Below are 22,276 nucleotides of genomic sequence, written 5' to 3'. Positions count from 1 at the left end.
CCATGGAAATATCAATTAAAAAAAAAAAATTTGTCCCCAGCTATCGCGATTAGGGGCACCAGGATGAAATTTGAAAATTAGTGACTAGTAGTGTGATTTTATTTTTATCTGCCTCCCAATATTGGAGAAGGAAATGGCACCCCACTCCAGTATTCTTGTCAGGAGAATCTCATGGACGGAGGAGACTGGTGGGCTGCAGTCCATGGGGTCGCTGAGTTGGACACGACTGAGCAACTTCACTTTCACTTTTCACTTTCATGCATTGGAGAAGGAAATGGCAACCCACTCCAGTATTCTTGCCAGGAGAATCCCAGGGACAGAGGAGCCTGGTGGGCTGCAGTCCATGGGTCGCAAGAGTCAGACATGACTTAGTGACTCAACCACCAACGGCCACCTCCCAATATTCCTGTGTATGTGTGTATGTAATGTGTCTGCCTACCCATCCTTCTAAGAGTTTTGCTTTTTAAAAAGAGAAAACTCAGAATCAGTGAGTGGCCGCACTGCAGGCAGCCAAATAGGGATTCCTGGCAAATCAGAAAATAGACAACAGCCTTCCTTAACCTATGTTCTGGCTGGGGCTGTATTACTCAGCCAATGTTCCATGTTTCTGCTGCTTTTCAGTGTTGTGGGGACAAGCAGTGGGGAGACTGGAGGCCACACTTGGCAGTGATTCTATCGAATCAGGGTGGGGACCCGGAGCTGTACCAGCGCACGATTGTCACCATGGGGGACACCCTGGGTAAGCAGAGACCAGCTCCGTCCCCTCCTCGCCTCTGTCCCCAGGCCGGCTTTAAACACCCTGTGCTTAGACTTAGGCTCCGTGTTGGGCCTGAGTCTATGCCTCAGGCATTCCTTTGACCCAGGAGCCTCAGTGTTTTGGGGACAGAAAATCCAGAGAGAGGAGTGTCCTTCTTGCCTTTCCGTTTCCCAGATTTCTGCTGCGAGCGAGTGCAGGCCAGGCCCCTGAGACTCCGGGGTCCCGCCGCTGCAGGAGGCTGCCCTGAGTGGTTGATTCCTGTGCCGGGTCAGAGTCCCTGGCGGATGGAGTTAACACCTGGAGCATCTCCCCTATTGTTGTTGTTAGTCCCCCAGTGACCCAGCCCGACCAGATAGGAAATTCTATTTTCGCCTGAGCTACCCTGGGGAACTGTGTAGTCTTTATTGCTATCATCTCTTTGTGAATGTGGCCTTTTAAACACTTAGGGGCTGTTGGATGTTGCGGATCAGTGGTTCTCAGACTGGGTCAAGGGACAGAATATTTAGAAAATCATTGCTTTGTGGCACTTCGTGAAATACTGCTCTGCTAAACTTAAAATAGCTGCAGGTAAAGTGCCCAGTCAAATGACAAGTTATTCAGCACCTGAGTAGAAAGAACTAACTTTTGTTGAAACTTCTTGGGTGCCAAGCTAATTACTTTGCCTACCTGAATTAACTCAGTGTTGAAGTAATGAAAAAGGTATGGGAGAACATTTAAAAACTGGGAACAATTTGGTAATGAATGTGATTTTTATGAGCACTGGGAAAAGTCTATTGTTTGATTTTGGCGGGGGAGGCATGAATGCCCCAAGAAGCCGAGTTTAAAAACCGCTGCTTCCAACAGTCTGCTTCTCTGCTCAGGTGTAGGCATTTCTTACCGATTTCTCCCCTTCCAGAAGGACTAAAATGCGTAGAAACGTCCTCATCAAAAGTCCATTGAGGGGAATGTGAAATAGTGCCTTCTTCTGGCTGAAGAGAAGTGAAGTGTAGTGTCAGAGGGCAAAAATGGGGTGGGAGAGGGAGTAAGGTGTGGAGTCTGTAGCTCGTGTCTTGGAGAGCTTGTTGTTTTATCCCGTGAAGCTGTCTGCTCTGACCTCAGAGCCGCTCTCTAACCCTCTCCCCTCCCGCCAGGATGGTGGGTCCCTCCCTTGGCGGGCGTGTTCCCTGACCCAGGCTTGTTCTCCGCCTACAGCTGGGAAGGGGCTGGTGGAGGCTGCTCACTTCTGCTACCTCATGGCTCACGTGCCCTTCGGCTACTACACCGTGAAGACAGACTACTTGGCCTTGCTGGGCAGCAGCCACAGGTATGCCAGTCTTCTGGGGGGCAGAGAGTGGGGAGGACGTCTTCCAGGGGATTGGGTTAGCCCCAGCTGGGTGGCGTGGCTTCATTTTTCCATTGTCGTTTGTGAATGTTCAGCTGCTGCTGACGGTTTTTCAGCACAGGTGGGCTCTGGGCTGAGAGCCGCCGGGAAGCGTGCCCCATCACACCGCCAGGGGTCCTCAGGCCCAGGCCTTGCTCCCGGAAGCTGCGAGCTGGTGCCCGTGGGTTGTAGTGTGCCCCTCTGGCCACTCGGTGGCGCCCTGGCTCCATGACCAGAGATTGACTCAGAAAATGCTAATAGCGCGGTGGCTTGAGGCTCTGCGTTAGGCAGCCCTGGACCTATTCTCAGAACTGGCCTTGGGCAAAGCCTGCAAGTGGAAGAAGAAGTTTGTGTTTCGCCCCCACAGCTTACACTGACTTGACACACAAGCTACTCAAAAGTTAGGCCTGTCACTTGTTCCCCGCTGGGCATAACATGAGACTTCTCACAGAGAAGGACCTTGATAAGCCCCTAGACAGTGGATAAATGGATGAAAAGACCAGGTTGCTCCTTAGCCACCCTCCACATTCTGGATCTTTCTTTCTCTCTCTCTGTTGATAGTTAAGATTTCCTAAGCTCTTACATTGTACCACGTGTTTCATTTGCACCGTTTCCTTTAATCATTACACATGGACCCTGTGAAGAAAGTGTATTTTTAAGCTTCGCTTTGTAGAGGAGGGAAACTGAGGCACAGAGAGGTGGAGTAACAGGTCTAAGATTGTACAGCTAAAGTGCAGTCAGGTTGGACTTGGAATCCAGACTGTCAGGCTTTTCTTCGTAGAAATGCATTGTCTCATGACCTGTCTGTCAAGGTCATGGTCTCCGATAGCACATAGTTAAGTTGTCAAAGAAGCCTGTCTCGGCCAGATGTGACAAATAAGTGAAATGGGTTATGTAGTGTCCCCAACCCTTTTGGCACCAGGGATTGGTTTTGTGGAAGACAGTTTTTCCACGGATTTGGATTGGTGGGGGGAAAAAATCCTCGTATGGTTTCGGTTTGATTTAAGTGCATTACATTTATTGTGTACTTTATTTCTGTTATTATTGCATCAGCTCCACCTCAGATCATTAGATCCTGGAGGTTGGAGACCCCTGGGTTAAGGTGTCCCCCTCCTGTGTACTGTATGAGGATGTTTCTGGAGATCCAGCCCTGACCCCAGGGGAAGCCCTGGTGATTATGGTTTCAGCCCCCACGGCAGCTGTTTTGGGGCCCGTGGGGACTCTGAGGGACCCCAGATCACGTTCACTCAATCTGCTTTCTCACTGGAATGAGCGTGCAACGTAGGGTCCGTCATTTGACTTTGGGCTTTGCGGTGCTACCCTCTCTCTGCAGGGCCTTTGTCTTCAGTGCTCTCGGAACATCACACGGCTCCCTCTTTCCTGCTCTTCTGCTCAGGCTGGGGTGACCTTTCCCAGACACCCCCTCTGGGCTCTCAGGGCACTCAGGCTGGTGCTCAGCATGCTTACAGGGGGGATGCAGTGCCCCCTGAGCTGAGCATGAGAGCATCTTGCCTTAAGTGACCCTCAGGAAAGATGGCAGGAACCACCCCCACTCCCTGAAGCCCCCACCAACCCCCCCGCTTGGCCCCGCCTTCCCCCAGAGCCTTTGGGGGCACAGATTCTCCTTCTTCTCTTGGAGTTGCCCCAGGGATCAGCCCAGGACAGAAACTCTGCCTTGAATGGATGCAGCTGGTGTTTGGCTATCTATGAGTGAAATCCGTCCCCCATCCGCCCCAACCTCAAACTCTTTTATTGTTATTCCCTGGTTTTAGTCAAGAGTTTTTGAAATTTGCAACAACTGAGGCTATCCAGAGGACAGAAATCTTCGAGTACTGTCAGATGCTGGGCCGTCCCCGATCCTTCATCCCTTCTTTCCAGGTAACTGAATGCTCACGAGGCCCTATCAGCATCTGATGGCTGTGGGCGGCTGGATTCTCAGCCTTGCTCTCTGGCAGGCGGTGGCTGGGCTAAGTCATCCACTGGACTTTTCCTCATGAGCTGGAGTGTGGGAAGGGTTAGGATTTCTTTCTAGGTCCCCTCAAGGTCTGCGTTTTAAGACAGGAAAGCAAAACATGGCAGCAGCCTCTGTGCGGAGGGCTCCTGCCTCCCTCCTGACAAAGGGGAATCAGGCAGGCGCCCCTGGGCCCCGCTCTTGTCTGCAGCTCCTTCCGCTATTCTGTCTCCAGATGGCTCCGTCTTCTCCTTGGCTCCTCGGCCATCCTGCCCGGAGCGGCCCCCGGCTGTTCACGTTCCTACTCTCCTCTGACCTGCTGCTCCCATCTCTCTCGGATGCCTCCATCTTTAACTCTGGAATGCCTCCCTGCTCTGTCCTTTGGCCCCTGTCCTTCCTTTTTCCTCTCAGGGCTGCACGTGTGTGGGCAGCATCCATGTCCAGGTTCTAACCTGTCAGCCTCTCTACTGGATGCCCTGGTCCCCTTTGATCCCCAGAGACTTCTTCAGTGATTGTAGTGAGAGTGTATCCGGTGGCAACACACACACACAGACATGCAGACCACCACCAAACACAAAACAAAGCCTTGGAGATGAATGGATTACTGTCTATAGGGCCATGACCCAGTTAGTATCTTCTGTAAGGTTTTCACACACACACACACACACACACACACACACACACCCCACCACCAAACACAAAGCAAAGCCTGGAGATGAGTGGATTACTGTGCATAGGGCCGTGACCTGGTCGGTATCTTCTGTGAGGGTCTGACCGGAGGCCCGCCTTTCCCAGCGCAGCCCTGCCCAGCGGGCTCCTCTGTGTCCGCGCAGGTCTTCAGTCTGTCTCTTCTGTACTCATCCCACCTCTCAGCTGTCTTTGGGCTGATAGCAGTGAGATTCGCTGTTTTTAGGGAATGAGTTTTGCACACCTGGCACTGTGCTATGATCCTCTAACTGAGTGATCTCTAATTCTGTGAGGCAGGCATGATTATCCTCTTTTCATAAAAGAAGTTCCAAGGAGTTACATGCTATTGGCTCACATCTCCTGGGTACCATTTGCTCTAGGGACTTTACATGGATTATCTCATTGAATCTTTGAAACCACCAAGGAGGAGATCGTAGTATCATCCCCATATTAGAGCAAGGAAACCAAGGTGCAGAGAGGAGGTGGGTGAACTGTTTCATGCTCCATATCAGCATAGAGCTGGGGTTTGAACTTGGGTCTGTCTGATTCTCAGCCCCTCTGTTCTCCATCTGGCTCTGTCCCTCATGTGTCTCTGAACCCTTACCTGTATCTGCCTGTACTCTCCCTCTTAGGCTTGAAGCCCCTTCCACCAGAGGCATTTTTTTTCTTCTTTTACCTGTGCCCCTGGCGCCTGGTCCTCTGCCAGACACCAGGCTTCCCAGAGATACAGGCTGCCTGATAAGAAGTGGAGAGGCTGGTGCATTTCCATGGTGACCAGCGCCTAGGGAGACTCAGCGGATGTGCCTTCCACCCCATTCTCTGCAATGATGGAACTGCAGGCTGGGTTTGGAACTGTGCCTATCCATAGATAGAATGCCCTAAATGTTGCAAGGCCCTCTTTAATATTTGGACCCAGAGTTAGAGAAGTTGGCAGTCCACTGACTTCCAAGAAGTCTTATCTCCACTTCTCTCTTTCTGGCCCTGCTCCTCTTCGCAGGTGTATAAGCTCCTTTATGCTTCCCGTCTGGCAGATTATGGCCTCACGTCCCAGGCCTTGCATTACTGCGAAGCCATTGGCACAGCCCTCCTGAGCCACGGAGAGAGCAGCCACCCTGTGCTATTAGTGGAACTCATCAAGGTGAGCTTCTCAAAGGGTTCTCTGCAGGTGTGTTATCTTCAGTGTTCAGAGAAAGCTATTGTAAAGCGGCTCAGAGCCCCATTTCATCTTCTTTGAACATGCTATAAAATTGGAGCCCCTGGCTGTCTTTGACCACATATGCATGCCCAAATGTGATAAGCAGAGGCCTGACACTGCATAAAGAAGGATGCTATGGGTGGGAGGGGCGGGGGGCGGGCGTCGGTTTGAAATAGGGGGACTGGAAACCAGGCGTGTGCTGTGCAAGGAAGTCATTCTTGCATCTGCTTTTTTGGTACAGTAAAAATGCATGTTATGGCAAACCATTCTAATTATAAAAGCTGGGCTAAGAAAATATATTTTAGTGATTAAAATGGGAAATGATCCTTATTAAAATGCTTTTAAATGCATGGAATATTTTATCACGTGTGAGATACATTCAAAAAAGAGAAAACAAAAACATCAACTTTTAGTTCCTGGGAAAGAAAACAATCAGGCAAATAGTTGTTCCAATTAATTGAAGAAAAATCCATTAGCTGAGAGTAAAAAGGCAGCCTACCATCACTTTTTGCTTTGCTTTAAATGAGGCCCAAGTGTTGGATTCTGTAGCCAGTAAAATCTGTGCTACTGAGTGCCCTTAATGGCAAATTCCTGCCAACAGGATGATGGTTGTAGGCAGCTCAGGAGACAGAAGGGAGGAGTCACAAAGTTTGGGGACTTTACGATGGGATGTTATTGTTGTTTTTAGTCACTGAGTTGTGTCCTACTCTTTGTGACCCCATCAAGGCTCCTCTGTCCATGCGATTTCCCAGGCAAGGATACTGGAGTGGGTTGCCATTCTCCCCTCCAGGGGATCTTCCTGACCCAGGGATCAAACCTGTGCCTCCTGCATTGGCAGGCAGATTCTTTACTGCTGAGCCACCAGAAAAGCAATGACTGAATAATCTTGCAACATAAGCAGTCCTTTGACCGGCAACATGGGCATCACCTCGTGGGGGGCTTGTTAGCAATGCCTGATCTCAGGCCCCACAGACTTCTGGGATCGGAATTAGCATTTTAACAAAATCCTGGGTGGTTCCTACCAGCTCTGAAGTTTGAGAAGCACTGCTCCTGAGAACAGCTTTGCAGAGACGTAGAGCAGAGTAGCAGTTTCTCCTCATATTTTATTTAGTATCTAACACCAGGATGGTTTAACTGTTTATGTTGCGATTTGAGGAAGGTATCTGCTGAATTTGCTATTTGGCAGTTCTTTGTAATCTGATTTACAAGTGAGCAAAGGCTTCCTTTTTTCTTACTGCCATTTCTCCTACTTCTCTCCCTCCTTTTCTCTCTCTTACCATCTGGAAACCGGGCACAGCTGGCAGAGAGACTGAAGCTGTCAGATCCTCTGGTTTTAGAACGCCACCGCCACCGAGGAGACAGGGACCTGGAGCCGGACTGGCTGGTGCACCTTCGGGGGCACCACAGGGAGCTGCAGGTGAGGGGGGGATGGTCCTCTAGACACAGCGTAGGCAGGCACTGACCTCAGCAAGTCCCCCAAACCATGGAGGGCTGTGGTGTCCTCTGTCCCCAAGGCAGCACAGCCTGGTGGGGGAAGGCGTAGCACTCAGCTTCCGCTAACGCTCTCCCCCCCCGGGGGGAGACATTTTCCTGTGTTCCCCTGTGAGACAGTGGGACCCTCTCCCGAGTCACCCAGCCACCCTTCTCTGAATGACCATCAAAGCTTCCGTCTCTCTCTGTGAGGAACAGTGGCTCACGGTGGCCTGGTGCCACTTTCATGTAATGTAGAGCAAATGCTTAAAAGACTTCCGGACCTTTCCTTTTTTTTTTTTTTTGTTCTGACAATTGCAAAAGCGGCTGGTAGTAATTGTCACAGTAATTGGAACAAGGCCTCCTCCATCTCCTTTCTTCCTCTGTCTCTGAGAAAGGGGCAGGTGGATTTTTTTTTTTAGACACACGTGGCCCTTGCTTCCCCCGTGTGCTTTGGGCCCTGGGGCCCCGTGGTTTAGTTCCCTCTTCTTGCCCCTTCCTCTGGGAGAGGAGGATGCCCTGGCCTCTGCCTGCTGTCTCCGAGCAGAGCTGGGAGGTAGGAAGACCCGTGGGCCCCCCACCCCCAACCCCTCACAGCCCCCACATTCACCTGAGGCTCCCTTACCTCGTCACTGCCGAAGTGTCTTGACTTCATTTCAAATCATGTTTCCTATTTTTGTTTTCCTTTGTGTCACCTAAGAGGATTTTACTTTATCTTAATAGCAAAAGGAAGCAGGAGATGTTGGGGGTCCTCAGTCTGCTCAAGTGGTTATTTCAGAAGCCGGAAAAACTCCAGGTACCTAAACTAATGAACTGAGTGTGTAAATAATCGACTCTTGGGATCTGATTATAGGAGATAACCTAACAAAAAACTTTCCCCCGTCCTTGCCTGGAGTGCCTTCCTCGCCTGTGTCAGTCTGACCTGTGGTCCAGGCTTCTCTCTACACAGCCCCGCCGGCCACAACCTTCCCTGGCACTTCTGTTTCTGCATTGCTAGAGGTTTTGTTTCACACTCAGGCTTTAATCTTGTTGTTGCTGAGTCGTTACATAGTTGCCTCGCTTGTGTCAGTACCAGCTCCCGGGTGGATGCATTTCTTGGTGCCCGAAGTGGTGGATCACCTGTATTTCACGTTAGCGGGGGGGGGTACATCGGAAGTGCCTATGCTGTTTGAGCATCAGTTGCCGCATACGTGAAATAGGCTTCAAAGTGTTTTCAGCAGATCCCTCCTTTTCCCTTAGGATGCTTCAGTTGTTGCGCTGGGCAGACATTATTATCCCAGTTAACTCCATGCTGTTTCCCCAAATAGCACTCACTGGTGGGGTGAGGACAGGGGTCTCACAGCTTTGCTTCTGGCTGGTTCCCAGCCTTTTGTACCTCCTTTAGGGATGATTAAGGGGATAGCAAGGATGGGCAGGCCTTGGTCTCTGCATCCCAACTTTGCTGCTGTGCCCCGGAATCGGTGAGGGGAGAGGGATGTAGGAAAGCAGGCTGGGTGCTCCTGAGTGGTCACTTCCCCTGGGAAACAGCCATGTCTCCTGCTGCCCTATCAAGCGGGTAGGTCAGCCGACCTCATTGTTCCCATAATTTGGGCCAACCATTGTCCACGTCCACAGTCCACGCCTTGGTCTGTCTTGTCAGCAACACAGCCGGAGCCAGAAAGAATGTCACCGAGTACCCTTCCTGGGCCAAAGCTCTTATCTTTCAAAACAAAGCCATCATTTCTGTAGTCTGATTTGGGTTTTACATTGAAACTTTCTAAATGTCAAGTACCCCAGTCCATTAGTAAATCCATAAAAAAAAGTTTATCCAAAAGCTAAAAAGTGTGGAGTTAGACTAAATGGTCATTTCTGCCATCCCAACCCCCTGGTTTAAAAGGCTCAGAGATCATACAGGCTGTGAGGAAGATGGTTTTGAAAACTCTTAAGTCATAAGCGGTGGAAGGTGTTATAATCGCTGCTGTGTTATACTTGTCCCATTGATGGTGGCCACGTCAACTGGCCTGTCCTCGTCACTGCTTTCCAAAGAGCAGGCTTATATCCTGGCTAGTCCACACAAAGGCCACATTACAGGTCTCACCTCTTCTTCTTTGTCCTGTGTCCTTAGAGAACACTTTCTATCAGGATCTTTCTGGACCTCAAGGCAACTCAGAAGCCTATGGTGACCACTCAGCTCTGTGGCCAACTCCGGAGCAGTCGGGCCCGGCCCAGCTCAGCCCACAGCAGCCCGGCTCCTACCCAACAGGTGGCGGTTCTGGGCAGGTGGGGGTCCCAGTGCCTCTCTCCTCGGTTCCTGAGACCCATCTGCTGGGGCCCGTTGGCAGCGTGGCAGTGACAGGGGCTCCCGGAGGAACAGCCTGGGAGGAAGCCCAGCAGATACACCTGGCCCCTGGTAAGAGCTGCCAGCAAGGCAGCGAGCCTTGGGTGGGGAGGTGTGGAGGGGAGCAAGCAGAGGAGGGCGGTGCAGGGGGCCAGTGTGGGATGTGCGGTGGGAGCTTGTGAAGCCCTGGGTGGTGGATGTGCACGTGATTGAGGGCTTCTGGGTGTCAGACCTGGGCTGGTAGCTTCGCGTTCATCCGAGGGAGACGGCTCTCTCCCATTCCAGCCCCGCTCTCTGCTGGGACAAACACAGCACAGCCTCCAGCAGCCGCTCCGGCCCTCCTTTTGGATTCCGTAGTTTCCAGGAGAGAGGCGTAGAAGGCAAGACAGGGCCACTTGTGCCTCCAGCTGCAGTTTAGGCCAAGGCCTCTTTCTGACGTCATCCGTGTCAGGGGCTGCAGGCAGAGGCGCATGCTTCTGTCTCGTCCCATCAGGTCTTGGACAACAGGTGCCGAGTGTGGGTGAGCAGTGCCGAGTGATGCCAGGGAAGTGCAGGAAGCCAAGTGGAAGGGCCAGATCTTAGATGTTCCAAGACAAGGGCCCATCCAAGATGGGAGGCTCACATGGAGGGGAAGCCTGGGAGGATCCCTGTGACCCAGCCTGACTTGGCTCTCATTTCAGGGTTCCCATGGAATGACCTTGGTTTGGGGTGGAGGTTGGGTGAGTGGCATGTTCTGGGGTGGCCAGAATTGAGAGGCTTGTGCAAATGGACCTCATATTTATTCTGATCCACTGGGGGCTATGTGCCCAGAGCTCCGGCCACTTGGCAATTAGGAAAGCTGGCTGTGTTCCCATTACCCTTCTTCAGGAGAGAAGGGAAAGACCCAACTTCGCATCCTGATTTCTGTTGTGTTTTATGCCATAGGAGAGAACACAGTGTCTCCAGAAACCCTCCAGCATCCTGGTGGGCAGAAGGCTGTTTCTAGACCCCAGGTGAGAGGACAGAGTCCCCAGAAGACAGCACCCACTCTGAGCTGTGGATTCCCTCCAGCTGCCCCAGTTGCTGAGCCACATGCAGGCACCTTCCTGTGCCCTGCACCAGCCCTTCCTTCCACACTGCCCCTTGCTTCTTTCTACACCGGCTCGCAAGAGGTGGAGAGGAGGCTTGTTCTTGTTCATTTCACTCCTGCCAACCTGTGTCCGTGGGGGCAGGACTGGGTTTGCCTCTGGTCTCGCACATCAGCCCCCTCCTATGCCCTCATCTTACTGATGCACTGAACACTTGCTGTGCTCTGCGCCATCAGGGAAGACTCTTGATATTTCTATCTTTAACATTTTTACCTTGCTCTATTTCTGAGAAGGACCTATGGCAGCTGTGTCTCTTCTCTTCAGGTCTTGGAGGTAACCATGTCTAGTTAATCGTCTATTCAGCTGTTGAGTGAAAGAATCCCTCCACTAGTAACAGGCATTGCTGGTCCAAATTTAAGATACTCTCTAGCTTTGCCTGGTTGGAAGTGATGTCATAGAACTATCTTGAGTAGTAACTAAGCTACAGACCTTAAAACATGTTTTTCCCCCTAAACTAGTGCTTTATTGTTATACAAAATCTGAAAAACAGAGAATGTCATATAAAGTGTCAAACAGCCATCACTCAGAATCTCATAGCCAAATAGTTTATTTTCTTCTTAAATTTTTTCTATGTACACATTTCTCATGCTATCTGAAAGCAGAGCCTTCCTATGAAACCTTTTGTAAGTCTAAATGAAGTGAAGGGAAGAAGCAATTACCTCAGTACACATCTTGCTCACAATGCACAAAATGAATCGAGATGAAGCACAGATGCTCACAGATACGGTCCAAACCCACGTGAGATGCTGAGTGCAGTTTCCGATAAAGGAGCTTAGTGGGGCCAGTCTCACTGATTGCAGTACGAGCTGCCTCTAAAATGGCTTCTACAAAACAAACGCTGAATGCTTTTTTTGCTTTCTGACTTTTTTGGTAAAAGTGAAAGTCCTCTTTGGGTTTTTGTTTGTTTGTTTGTTAGTGAAAATAGGTACTAATGTCAGTCTTTGGTAAAAGCAAAGTTGTATGATACAAACTTTCAAAGAGTGAAGGAGGCCGTCCATATGGGTATATATATAGATGTGTGTATGGGCTTCCCAGTGGTGCTTGTGCTAAAGAACGCGCCTGCCAATGCAGGAGACTTAAGCAATGCGTGTTTGATCACTGGCTTGGGAAGATTCCCGGGTTGGGAAAATGCCTGGAGGAGGGCACGGCAACCCACTCCAGTATTCTTGCCTGGAAAATTCAGTGGACAGAGGAGCCTGGCAGGCTACAGTCCATAGGGTTGCAAAAATTCAGACATGACTGAAACGACTTAGCCCACATGCATAAATGTGTATATATATACACATACATGTCTTTCCGACCCCATGGACTATAGCCTATCAGGCTCCTCCATCCATGGGATTTTCCAGGCAAGAGTGCTGGAGTGGATTGCCATTTCCTTCTCCAGGGTATCTTCCTGACTCAGGAATCGAACCCAGGTCTCCCACATTGCAGGCAGACACTTTACCATCTGAGCCACCAGGGAAGCCTGTTATACATGTGTTTTTAAATGGTTGAAAACATACGTAGATGAAGCTTTATTTTCTGTTTTTAACACTATAAAATGATATTTTCCATGTCATTCTTAAATATGATTTTTAGTATTGGTGTGATAAATTCACTGTATGGAAACATCATTGCTCATGTGTTTATTCATTCACAAATACAGAGATCCTGCAGTGTCCCTGGTCCTCTTATCGAGGCTGGGGATACATAGGGAACTAGACAAAGCCTACCTTGATGGGGCTTCTGTTCAGTAGAGGCGACTGCAAATAAACCACTGTACACTTGAGGGATGTTCCTTTAGATGGTGTGGGAGGCAGTGCTCAGCATGGAGGGTGGACATGAGCCAGGTGAGTATTCAGGGAACAAGTGTTCGAGGCAGAGGGCATAGCAAGAGCAAAGACCCTGTAATAAGATGACCTGGCACAACTGAGGGAGAGTATGGGCTGTATCTAGAGAGAGGGGACAAGGGAACTCTGTGATGGTCCAGTGGTTAGGACTTTTGCTTGTGCTTTCATTACTGAGGGCTTGGGGTCAGTCCCTGGTTGAGGAACTAAGATCCTGCAAGCTGTTCAGTGTGGTCAAAAAAGTAAAAACAAAAAAAAAGAAAAAATTGAGGAGAGGGCTAAGAAGCCAGACTAGAGAGACAGAGAAAGGCAGGATCATAGAGGGCCTGGTAGGCCCTGGAAGGAGCTCGGATTTTAATTCGTCTTTACTACTTTGTTAAGCACTTCAAGTGTCTCTCTCTTCCTTTTCTTTTCTACTCTTTCTCCTTACTCCTCCCTTCCCTTCCCTTCATATGTAAAACGCAAGTGATGGACATTCTAATATATAAGCCCTTGTGTATTTCTTGAATTACTCAATTAGGAGAGAAATTCCTAGAAGGAAAGTCAGACAGCTTGGGTTTGAATCCTTGCTCTGCCCTTAACTAGCTGTGTGACCTTATACAGGTTGCTTTTCTGTGTGTTAGTTTTCTCGTATGTTAAATGGGATGATAATAACAGTACCTACCTAACAGGATAGTTGTAAGGATTAGATGACTCACTGTATATAAAATGCTCAGAATACTACTTGGTACACAGTAAGTTCTATACTCATTAGAATAAAAAATGAAACTTTTTCTGTATTTGCAAAAGTGTTTTTTCTAAAGGTTATACCAATTATCTTTTTCTGAGAGTACAAATTGTAAATACAGCACAAAAGGACAAATACTGTATGGTTCCACTTATACAAGCCGTCTAGAATAGGCAAACTCATAGAGACAGAAAGCGTAGAGGTTCTCAGGGGCCAGAGGGAAGAAGGAAAAATGGGGAGTTAGTTTTAATGGGAACAGAGTTTCTGTTGAGGTTAATGAAAATTTCTGAAAATGGAAAGCGGTGATGGTTATGCAACATCACGAATATTCTAATACACTGAACTGTATACTTTAAGTGGTTAAATGGGTAAACTGTAGGAAATGTATTGGGTTGGCCAAAAAGTTTATTTGGATTTTTCCGTAAGGTGTTACAGACAAACCTGAGCGAACTTTTTGGGCAACCCGATATATTCTACCACACACAAAAAATTAATACACAGGGATGTGGGTGTATTTTACTTCCCCCAGTACAGCTGCTCACAGGTCATCTTGAGCAAGTCAGCTAGGAAGTAAGGTCTGGGATGAGTTCGATTCGGTGGTTGTCAACCTTCCCTGATCTTTGCATTTAGGGGTTCCCTGAAGGGTGTTTCCTGGCTCTCTTCATCTCCAGTGGAAGCATTCCATACCCCTGCTCCAGGCCTTGGCATAGCTCTGGAAACCTGATGCTCCTGGGGACTGGTAGCACAGTGGCCAAAACCCTGTAGGATTAAGGATGATCTGAAGATTGAGACTGGGCTCTGCCCTTGTCCTGAGGCCTTCAGCAAGTTATTCCTTGTGGCTAAATCGTGGTTCCCCATCAGTCATGTTAGATCCTGTAAGGCTATCCCGCTGATCTATCGAGCAAGGTCAGGTGAGGGAATTCATGTAAATGTGCCTTTGTAACCTGTCAAGTGCTATAAAGATGTTACTTCTCTTTTCTCTAATTCCAGGTGCCACTGATTCCCAGAGCTCGAAGTATTTCCGAGAGTCCCACTGTATCAGTCAAGGAGGATGGGGAGGAGTCCTCCCAGGAGGCAGATAAAAAATCTTCCCAAAATACCGTCCAGAGAGAAAAGCTTGGAAACATGAAGGAGAACGCAAAGGTGGAGGGATGTTTTTCTTCCCGGATGGTGGTGCAGAGCTGGGGAGCTGGGCTCTTGTGAGGTTCCCTCCTCTCCTGTCTCACCACCGTCACAGTGAGGGGGGGTTAATCTCCACCCTGCAGACCACAGAACTCCCCATCTCTCTTCCAGAGCTCAAGGTTTGGCTGGTTCAGCTGGTTCCGCACGAAGCCCACCCACAACGTATCCCCCTCTGGAGACGAAGACTTGTCCGACAGCTCGGATTCTGAGGTAACCTTGGGTGGAAGGTTGCGGGGGGCTGGGCAGGGAAGCTCCCTCTCCTGTGGCCCCTTCTGAGGAAGTTTCCTCAGCTCCAGGAGGGCCTGGAGGTGGCCTCTCCACCCTGGTCTGGATGAAACTGGTCTTGTGATGGGAGGTTGTGGGAGACAGATTGGTCCAGTGAGGGGAGAGGCAGATGACGAAAGGCCTTAAAAGTTAGGATGTAGAATTTTAACTTTCGAGAGCCGGCAGTGACTTGGCTCATTGAGCAGAGCAGTGGTATGAAGAGAGTGGAGTGTGCTGGAGAGGAGGCCAGCCCTGGTTGAGGGTGGAGGCCACCATGTGGGTGCTGCAGGAATGCAAGCAGGTGGCACGGACGTGTGGACCATCAGCGCCACCCTCCTTTCTCCACTAAGCAGGAGATGCCCAGGGCAGCGTCTCCACCTCAGCCCAGCCCAAGCCTCTCACTGACACCTCCCCCAGATCCCCAGTCTCTGCTGGGTGCCAGTGCCTTCTCCAGGGACACAGGTATGCCAGCCTCCTGTCCTCTGGGCCCCCTGTGGTCTTCTCCACATGTTCCAGGGGGGATGGGGGAGCCTTCTGGGAGTGGGGCGTCCTCTGTCCTGGGAAGCTGGAACACCCCCGATGCATTGCTTCCTAGGTGGAGATGAAGGCCGAGGGTCAGCGTCTGGTGCGGGGACAGCTGAGGGCCCGGGGAGTGGAGGCTTGTCGGGACCTGAGGTGAGCAGCCCACCTGTGTGTGAACTGAACTTTCGTGGGGGCTGGAGGTGCTGCCCCTCGAGGGCCTGAGAGTATGGAGAAAGCCTCTGTAGTAGTTTGCTAGGGCTGCCAGAACAGGGTGTCATAGACTGTGCCGTTTAAACACCAGAGTATCTCCTCGCAGTTCTGGAGGCTGGAGAGCTGAGATGGAGGTGTCTGCAGAGGAGGTTTCTCCCAGGCTTGTAGATGGCCATGTTCTCCCTGCGTCTTTATGGGATCTTTCCCTGGTGTGTGTCTATGTCCAAATTTCCCCTTCTTACAAGAACACCGGTCATAATGGGTTAGGGCCCACTCTAATCACTTTAAAAGAATTAATTTTATTGAGTATGGGGCTTCTCTCATGGCTCAGATTGTAAAGAATCTGCCTGTAATGCAGGAAATGAGGGTTTGGTCCCTGGGTCAGGAAGATCCCCTGGAGAAGGGAATGGCCAGCCATTCCATTATTCTTGCCTGGATAGCTTTATAGTGTTGTGCTGGTTTCTGCTGTACAGCAGTGTGAATCAGCCATAAGTATACATATATCTGCTCTTTTTTTGGATTTCCTTCCCATTTAGGTCACCATGGAGCACCAAATACAGTTCCCTGAGCTGTGCAGTAGTTAATCACCTCTTTAAAGACCCTGTCTCTGAATACATTCTGAGTCTCTGGGTTAGGACTTCAAGACAAGAAGTCTGGGGCAGGAACATGAGTTAGCCCACCACTGCTTCCTTACGTGATGTCTAGAGAGTGGCCTTGGGACTTCCCTGGGAGTCCAGTGGTTAAGACTCTGTGCTTCCAGTGTAGGGGCATAGGTTCAATCCCTGGTTGAGGAACCCAGGTCCCACATGTCACAAGGCACAGCCAAAAAAAAAAAAAAAAAAAAAAGAAAAGAAATGAAAAAAGGGAATGTCCTCTTTCTCTGTCCCCAGTAGGAACTAGAGTTCACCAGTATCCCTTGCAAGGATTGTGATAAAGCCTTAACAAATTGTCCAGTATGGATTTCATGCCAATTGCTAGGAAAACAATTTTATTTCTTGGGGCCTGGTTATGGCACTCTTGTAGTATTTTAGGCTTTTCAAGGAATATGAGGTTACTTTTTATGATGCTATTAGTACATTTTTTGTGGCGTTTTCTTCTCACAGCAGCACCTGAGCCTCTGCAAAGCTCCCCCAGGCCCCTGGGGTGGCTGTGCCCACTGGAACTGTTTGTTTGCTCAGGATTCCCTGAGCTCTATCACATTTGCATCTTTCTTTAAAAATTTTAAACTTTATTTATTATTTTGTTTATTTCCGCTGGGTCTTTGCTACTATGTGGGCTTTCTCTGGTTGCAGTGAGTGGGTCCCTTCTCTGGTTGCAGTGGCTTCTCTTCTCACAGAGCACACGCTCTAGGCATGTAGGCTCAGTCGATGTGGCGCCCAGGCTTAGTTGCATGTGACATCTCCCTGGAGCAGGGATGGAATCTGCGTCCCCTGCATTGGCAGGCGGGTTCCCATCCACTGCATCACCAGGGACTGCGTCGCTTGACCAAAGTTGATTCTCAGGGAAGCCCCTTACAGTCTAGAATCCAGGAAGCGGTGACTAAGAGGATTTTCTATTATTTTCCATCACAGGGTGTTTCCACTGAGCTCTACTTCAACGCTGGTGTTCTGCCTCCCCCACCCCCTGTGAAAGGGAGTGTTCCTCTCTACAACCCATCTCAGGTTCCCCAGGTAAGGAGGTCCTGAGGGAGAGGGGTTCGGAGCATGCGTTCTGAGTGAAGGAGACCCTGGTTTATAACTTACTGATAACAACTTACTATGCCCGAGTTCTTCAGCAATGACTAACCTCTGTAAGCCTCAGTTTCTGCATCTGTAAAATGGGGTTAGTAGTAACTACCTTACCGGATAGTTGTGAGGATTAAATCAGGCAGCCTGAAAATGCTCAGTCAGTGTCACTATTATTAATATTGCTCTTGAGCTTTCATAAGCCTCAAGACTCAAGAGAGACAATTTGTGTTGGTGTTAATTGTGTGGCTGCACCAGAGCAGTGTCCTGAGGGTGAGGGGTTCAATGCAAACTTTGGTTGAAACTAAACTCCCTGCTTCTGCATGATCTGAGGCAGACTGCTTGCTTGGATGTGTTATTGACTTCTCTTCTTTATAAAATCAAGTTTCTTTCTCCTTATTTAAGAGGTAAAGGTGCTGTGTGAAAGAGAATAATGAGAATACCACATGGGAAGCCGAATGCTCCTGAAGCATTCTAGACTTTGAGGATGCATAAGCTCAATACAGCCAGTCAGCCCTCGGCGGAGTCATGCTTGGGGTTATAACCTCGTGCTGTGCTTGTCTTTTTCCAGCTCTCCACGGTTACCAGCCTGAACCGGGCAAATCGCCTAGCTCAGCGCCGCTATCCAACCCAGTCATGATGAGAAGGACCACCCATCCCAGGCTGGTCTCCCTGAAGCACAACTGTTATGTTGCTCTTGTTTCTTAATTTCCCAGCCCCTCTGCCATATTTGGGCCCCAAAGAGGGTTGTGCTAGCCAGTTGCTTCCACTGGGTATGGAGAAAGCAAGGGGACAGGGTCTCCCAGGACACAGCTCAGTTCAATCTCTTAAGATTAGCTTCACAGTGATGGTGGAAATGACTTCTTCAGGTGGAAAAGCTGGGTATATCATCAGTCTGGAGGGGAGTGGAATACCATGATGGCAGCATTAAGGATGCGGCTCTAGATCCTTGGAAAAATCAGGGCTTAAGAATTCCTCTGCGGGAATCAAAGATAACAGCACTGGACTCCGCAGCAGCAGTTACTGGGGGAGAGGCACTCAGAGCAATATTCTAGATTAACTTGACTCCTTCCACAGCCTTAGTTACAGACCAATTCATGGCTCTCGTTAGCGAAGGATTTTTGAATCTTGGAAACTCGATCGTTGTTTCCTGTCATCATTCTCTTGGGTGACATTTCGGCAGTTTCCTTCTTGGTTTTGGTTTGTGCACATTTTTTTTTTAATGTGGTTCAGATTAATTATATTTCTCTCACTTTCTTAGCTGGTCCTATTTTTTCACATTCTGGCATCTGGCTATCAAGTTAGATTGCTGTAGGCATCATATTGTCATGGTAACTACTGAACCTAATGATGCAAATGGATGAAACATCAGTGTAATAAAGGACGGAAAATGTTCCCTAAAAATTCACCCCTTCCATAAGAGGAGAATTGAGTGTCTGAGATTGTTAATACTTCCCTTCCTCCCTCAGGCCTTTGCAAATTGATGTTCAGAGGGTCAGAGGAGCCCAAGGGAGGAGGGGGCCATCTCGGAAATTTCCATTTCTCCTTTCAAACCCCCAGTAGGAATGACTCTTGCTGTTTGTCAGATTTGTTGAAAATTGCTCCTCACAAAGAACATTTCTTTGTATGTGTAATTGTACATACAGGTTTTGTACTTTAATGTACTGTAGTTCTGATGTTGATAGCGATTAAAGCAAATAATTTTATAGCAGATGCTTGTCTATGGCTGATTTTTGCAGAGAGAGAGTACACACTGCGTACTGAGACTGCGTACTCAGTCTCTTCCCTGAGGTCTTTCTAATAATGGTTTCATTGGGTGATAAGGTGCAGACAGCTGGAAAAAGCCCTTAATTAATGAAGAATCTAGGGACTGATCCTCTTAACTTGTCTACCGTTATTTTTACAATTAAAAAAAAAAAAAAAAAGAACAAACCTGCCTCTCATGAAAATTAGTTACTCCATTAACTAAATGTTGCACATTCTGTCCTCTAAGAAGTTTATTCATCTCTCAGATTAAATTAGGAAATGTACGTGTAAGTGTTTTGCATCTAGAAGGCCCTCGGTGAGTGCTGTTCCTCGTCTTCCTGAAGACTGCAGCCCCTTCAGTTTGGTGTGCTGACACCCAGTGGCGGCACAGTGTCAGGAGTGTGAGTTTCAGAGGTACCAAATTGTTTAGACTTGAATCCTGGCTCACCCGCAGTTCACCTTGTAATCTTGGACAGGGTTATCTAATTGTTCTTGTCTTCAATTCCCTCTTCTATAAAATGAGGATAATAATGACTATTGCAATTATTATAATTACAATAGTAATTATAATAGTACTACCACATAGGACCCTGGAGGAGGGCATGGCAACCCACTCCAGTATTCTTGCTTGGAGAATCTCCATGGACTCCAGGCTCCAGGAGAGGAGCCTGAGAAGCTGCAGTCCATGGGGTCGCAAAGAGCTGGACATGACTCAGCACAAGAGGCATCACATATGGCAGTGCGAGGATTGAGTACTCTTGAAAAAGTACCTAGTACATGCTACACATTTTATATGTGTATTTCTAAACAATTATTAGTGTGCAATCTGATAAGTAAAATCGCGTTAATCTTGTTGCCTACCAGACTTAACTGGATTTTTATTCACTTAAAAATTTTATTGAGGTATAGTTGATTTCATGGCTGCAGTCACCATCTGCAGTGATTTTGAAGCCCCCAAAAATAAAGTCTGACACTGTTTCTAGTGTTTCCCCATCTATTTCCCATGAAGTGATGGGACCAGATGCCATGATCTTCATTTTCTGAATGTTGAGCTTTAAGCCAACTTTTTTGCTCTCCTCTTTCACTTTCATTAAGAGACTTTTTAGCTCCTCTTCACTTTCTGCCATAAGGGTGGTGTCATCTGTGTATCTGAGGTTATTGATATTTCTCCAAGCAATCTTGATTCCAGCTTGTGCTTCTTCCAGTCCAGCGTTCCTCATGATGTACTCTGCATAGAAGTTAAATAAGCAGGGTGACAATATACAGCCTTGACGTACTCCTTTTCCTATTTGGAACCAGTCTGTTGTTCCATGTCCAGTTCTAACTGTTGCTTCCTGACCTGCATACAGATTTCTCAAGAGGCAGGTTAGGTGGTCTGGTATTCCCATCTCTTTCAGAATTTTCCACAGTTTATTGTGATCCATACAGTCAAAGGCTTTGGCATAGTCAATAAAGCAGAAATAGATGTTTTTCTGAAACTCTCTTGCTTTTTCCATGATCCAGTGGATGTTGGCAATTTGATCTCTGGTTCCTCTGCCTTCTCTAAAACCAGCTTGAACATCAGGGAGTTCATGGTTCATGTATCGCTGAAGTCTGGCTTGGAGAATTTTGAGCATTACTTTACTAGCATGTGAGATGAGTGCAATTGTGCGGTAGTTTGAGCATTCTTTGGCATTGCCTTTCTTTGGAACTGTAATGAAAACTGACCTTTTCCAGTCCTGTGGCCACTGAGCCATGAAATTAAAAGACGCTTACTCCTTGAAAGAAAACTTATGACCAACCTAGATAGTATATTCAAAAGCAGAGACATTACTTTGCCAACTAAGGTCCGTCTAGTCAAGGCTATGGTTTTTCCAGTAGTCATGTATGGATGTGAGAGTTGGACTGTGAAGAAGGCTGAGCACTGAAGAACTGATGCTTTTGAACTGTGGTGTTGGAGAAGACTCTTTAGAGTCCCTTGGACTGCAAGGAGATCCAACCAGTCCATTCTGAAGGAGATCAACCCTGGGATTTCTTTGGAAGGAAGGATGCTAAAGCTGAAACTCCAGTACTTTGGCCACCTGATGCGAAGAGTTGACGCATTGGAAAAGACTCTGATGCTGGGAGGGATTGGGGGCAGGAGGAGAAGGGGACGACAGAGGATGAGATGGCTGGATGGCATCACAGACTCGATGGACGTGAGTCTGAGTGAACTCCGGGAGATGGTGATGGACAGGGAGGCCTGGCGTGCTGCAATTCATGGGGTCGCAAAGAGTTGGACACGACTGAGCGACTGAACTGAACTGAATAGTTGATTTACAATGTTGTGTTAATTTCTAGTGTACAGCAGAGTGATTCAGTTATATATATGTGTGTGTGTTTACACACACTCATTCTTTTTCATATTCTTTTCTGTATAGTTTATCACAGGATATTGAATTCCCTGTGTTGTTTACCCATTCTCTGTATAATAGCTTGCATCTGCTAATCCCAAACTTTGAATCCATTTCTCCCCTACCCACGTCCCCCTTGGCAATCACGAGTCTGTCCTCTATGTTTGTGAGTCTGTTTCTCTTTCACAGATAAGTTCATTTGTGTTATATTTTAAATTCCACGTATAAGTGATATCCTATGGTATTTCTTTTTCTGATTTACTTCACTTAGTATGATAATCTCTAGGTCCATCTGTGTTGTTCCAAGTGGCATTATTTTGTTCCTTTTTATGGCTGAAGCATATTCCATTGTATATATGTACCACGTCTTCCTTATTCATTCATGTACGTGTTTCTATGTCTTGGCTATTGTAAATAGTGAACACTGGGGTGTAGGAATCTTTTTGAATTATGGTCTTCTTTGGATATATGCCCAGGATTGCAGGATCACATGGCAACTCTATTTTTAGTTTTTTGAGGAACCTCTATACTGTTTTCCGTAGTGGTTGCATCAGCTTACATTCCCATAACAGTATAGGTTGCTTCCCTTTTCTCCACACCCTCTCTAGTTTTGGTTGTTTGTAGGATTTTTAATCGTGGCTGTGACCTGTATGGTGACGTGTAATGGTGGTCACCCTCATAATGGGTGACCTATACGAGGATGATACCTCACTGTAGTTTTGATTTGCATTTCTTTGATAATTAGTGATGTTGAGAATCTTTTCATGTGCCATCTGTATGAGATTTTTCCTTCTTGATGCAGGTATGTAATGGAAAGAATAAATTAAAATTACTTT

At 48.0% G+C, this 22,276-nt stretch overlaps 1 protein-coding gene across 11 annotated transcripts in view; it reads left to right on the top strand.

Moving 5' to 3' along the window:
- Positions 1–19,033, top strand: part of SEC16B (SEC16 homolog B, endoplasmic reticulum export factor) — a 63,224-nt gene extending 44,191 nt beyond the window's left edge. For 4 of the 11 annotated variants that reach the window (XM_060396179.1, XM_060396178.1, XM_027975898.3 and 1 more), the window contains 14 exons: positions 622–739; positions 1,949–2,060; positions 3,890–3,995; positions 5,753–5,893; positions 7,248–7,367; positions 8,144–8,216; positions 9,525–9,809; positions 10,662–10,729; positions 14,411–14,563; positions 14,714–14,812; positions 15,220–15,328; positions 15,462–15,541; positions 17,170–17,268; positions 17,894–19,033. In XM_060396179.1, the coding sequence (XP_060252162.1) occupies positions 622–739; positions 1,949–2,060; positions 3,890–3,995; positions 5,753–5,893; positions 7,248–7,367; positions 8,144–8,216; positions 9,525–9,809; positions 10,662–10,729; positions 14,411–14,563; positions 14,714–14,812; positions 15,220–15,328; positions 15,462–15,541; positions 17,170–17,268; positions 17,894–17,962 (1,632 nt within the window). In that variant the 3' untranslated portion in view covers positions 17,963–19,033. Of the gene's footprint in view, positions 1–621; positions 740–1,948; positions 2,061–3,889; positions 3,996–5,135; positions 5,250–5,752; positions 5,894–7,247; positions 7,368–8,143; positions 8,217–9,524; positions 9,810–10,661; positions 10,730–14,410; positions 14,564–14,713; positions 14,813–15,216; positions 15,329–15,461; positions 15,542–17,169; positions 17,269–17,893 lie in introns of those variants that run through there. The other 7 variants (XM_042229140.1, XM_042229141.2, XM_042229139.2 and 4 more) reach the window with 2 other exon arrangements.
- The last annotated feature ends 3,243 nt before the right edge of the window (positions 19,034–22,276 follow it).

Source organism: Ovis aries, chromosome 12 (assembly GCF_016772045.2).
Source record: "Ovis aries strain OAR_USU_Benz2616 breed Rambouillet chromosome 12, ARS-UI_Ramb_v3.0, whole genome shotgun sequence".
In the NCBI taxonomy this organism is placed as follows: domain Eukaryota; kingdom Metazoa; phylum Chordata; class Mammalia; order Artiodactyla; family Bovidae; genus Ovis; species Ovis aries.
The sequence above is the reverse complement of the archived record's forward strand: the minus strand, read 5'-3'. Positions and strand labels throughout refer to the sequence as shown.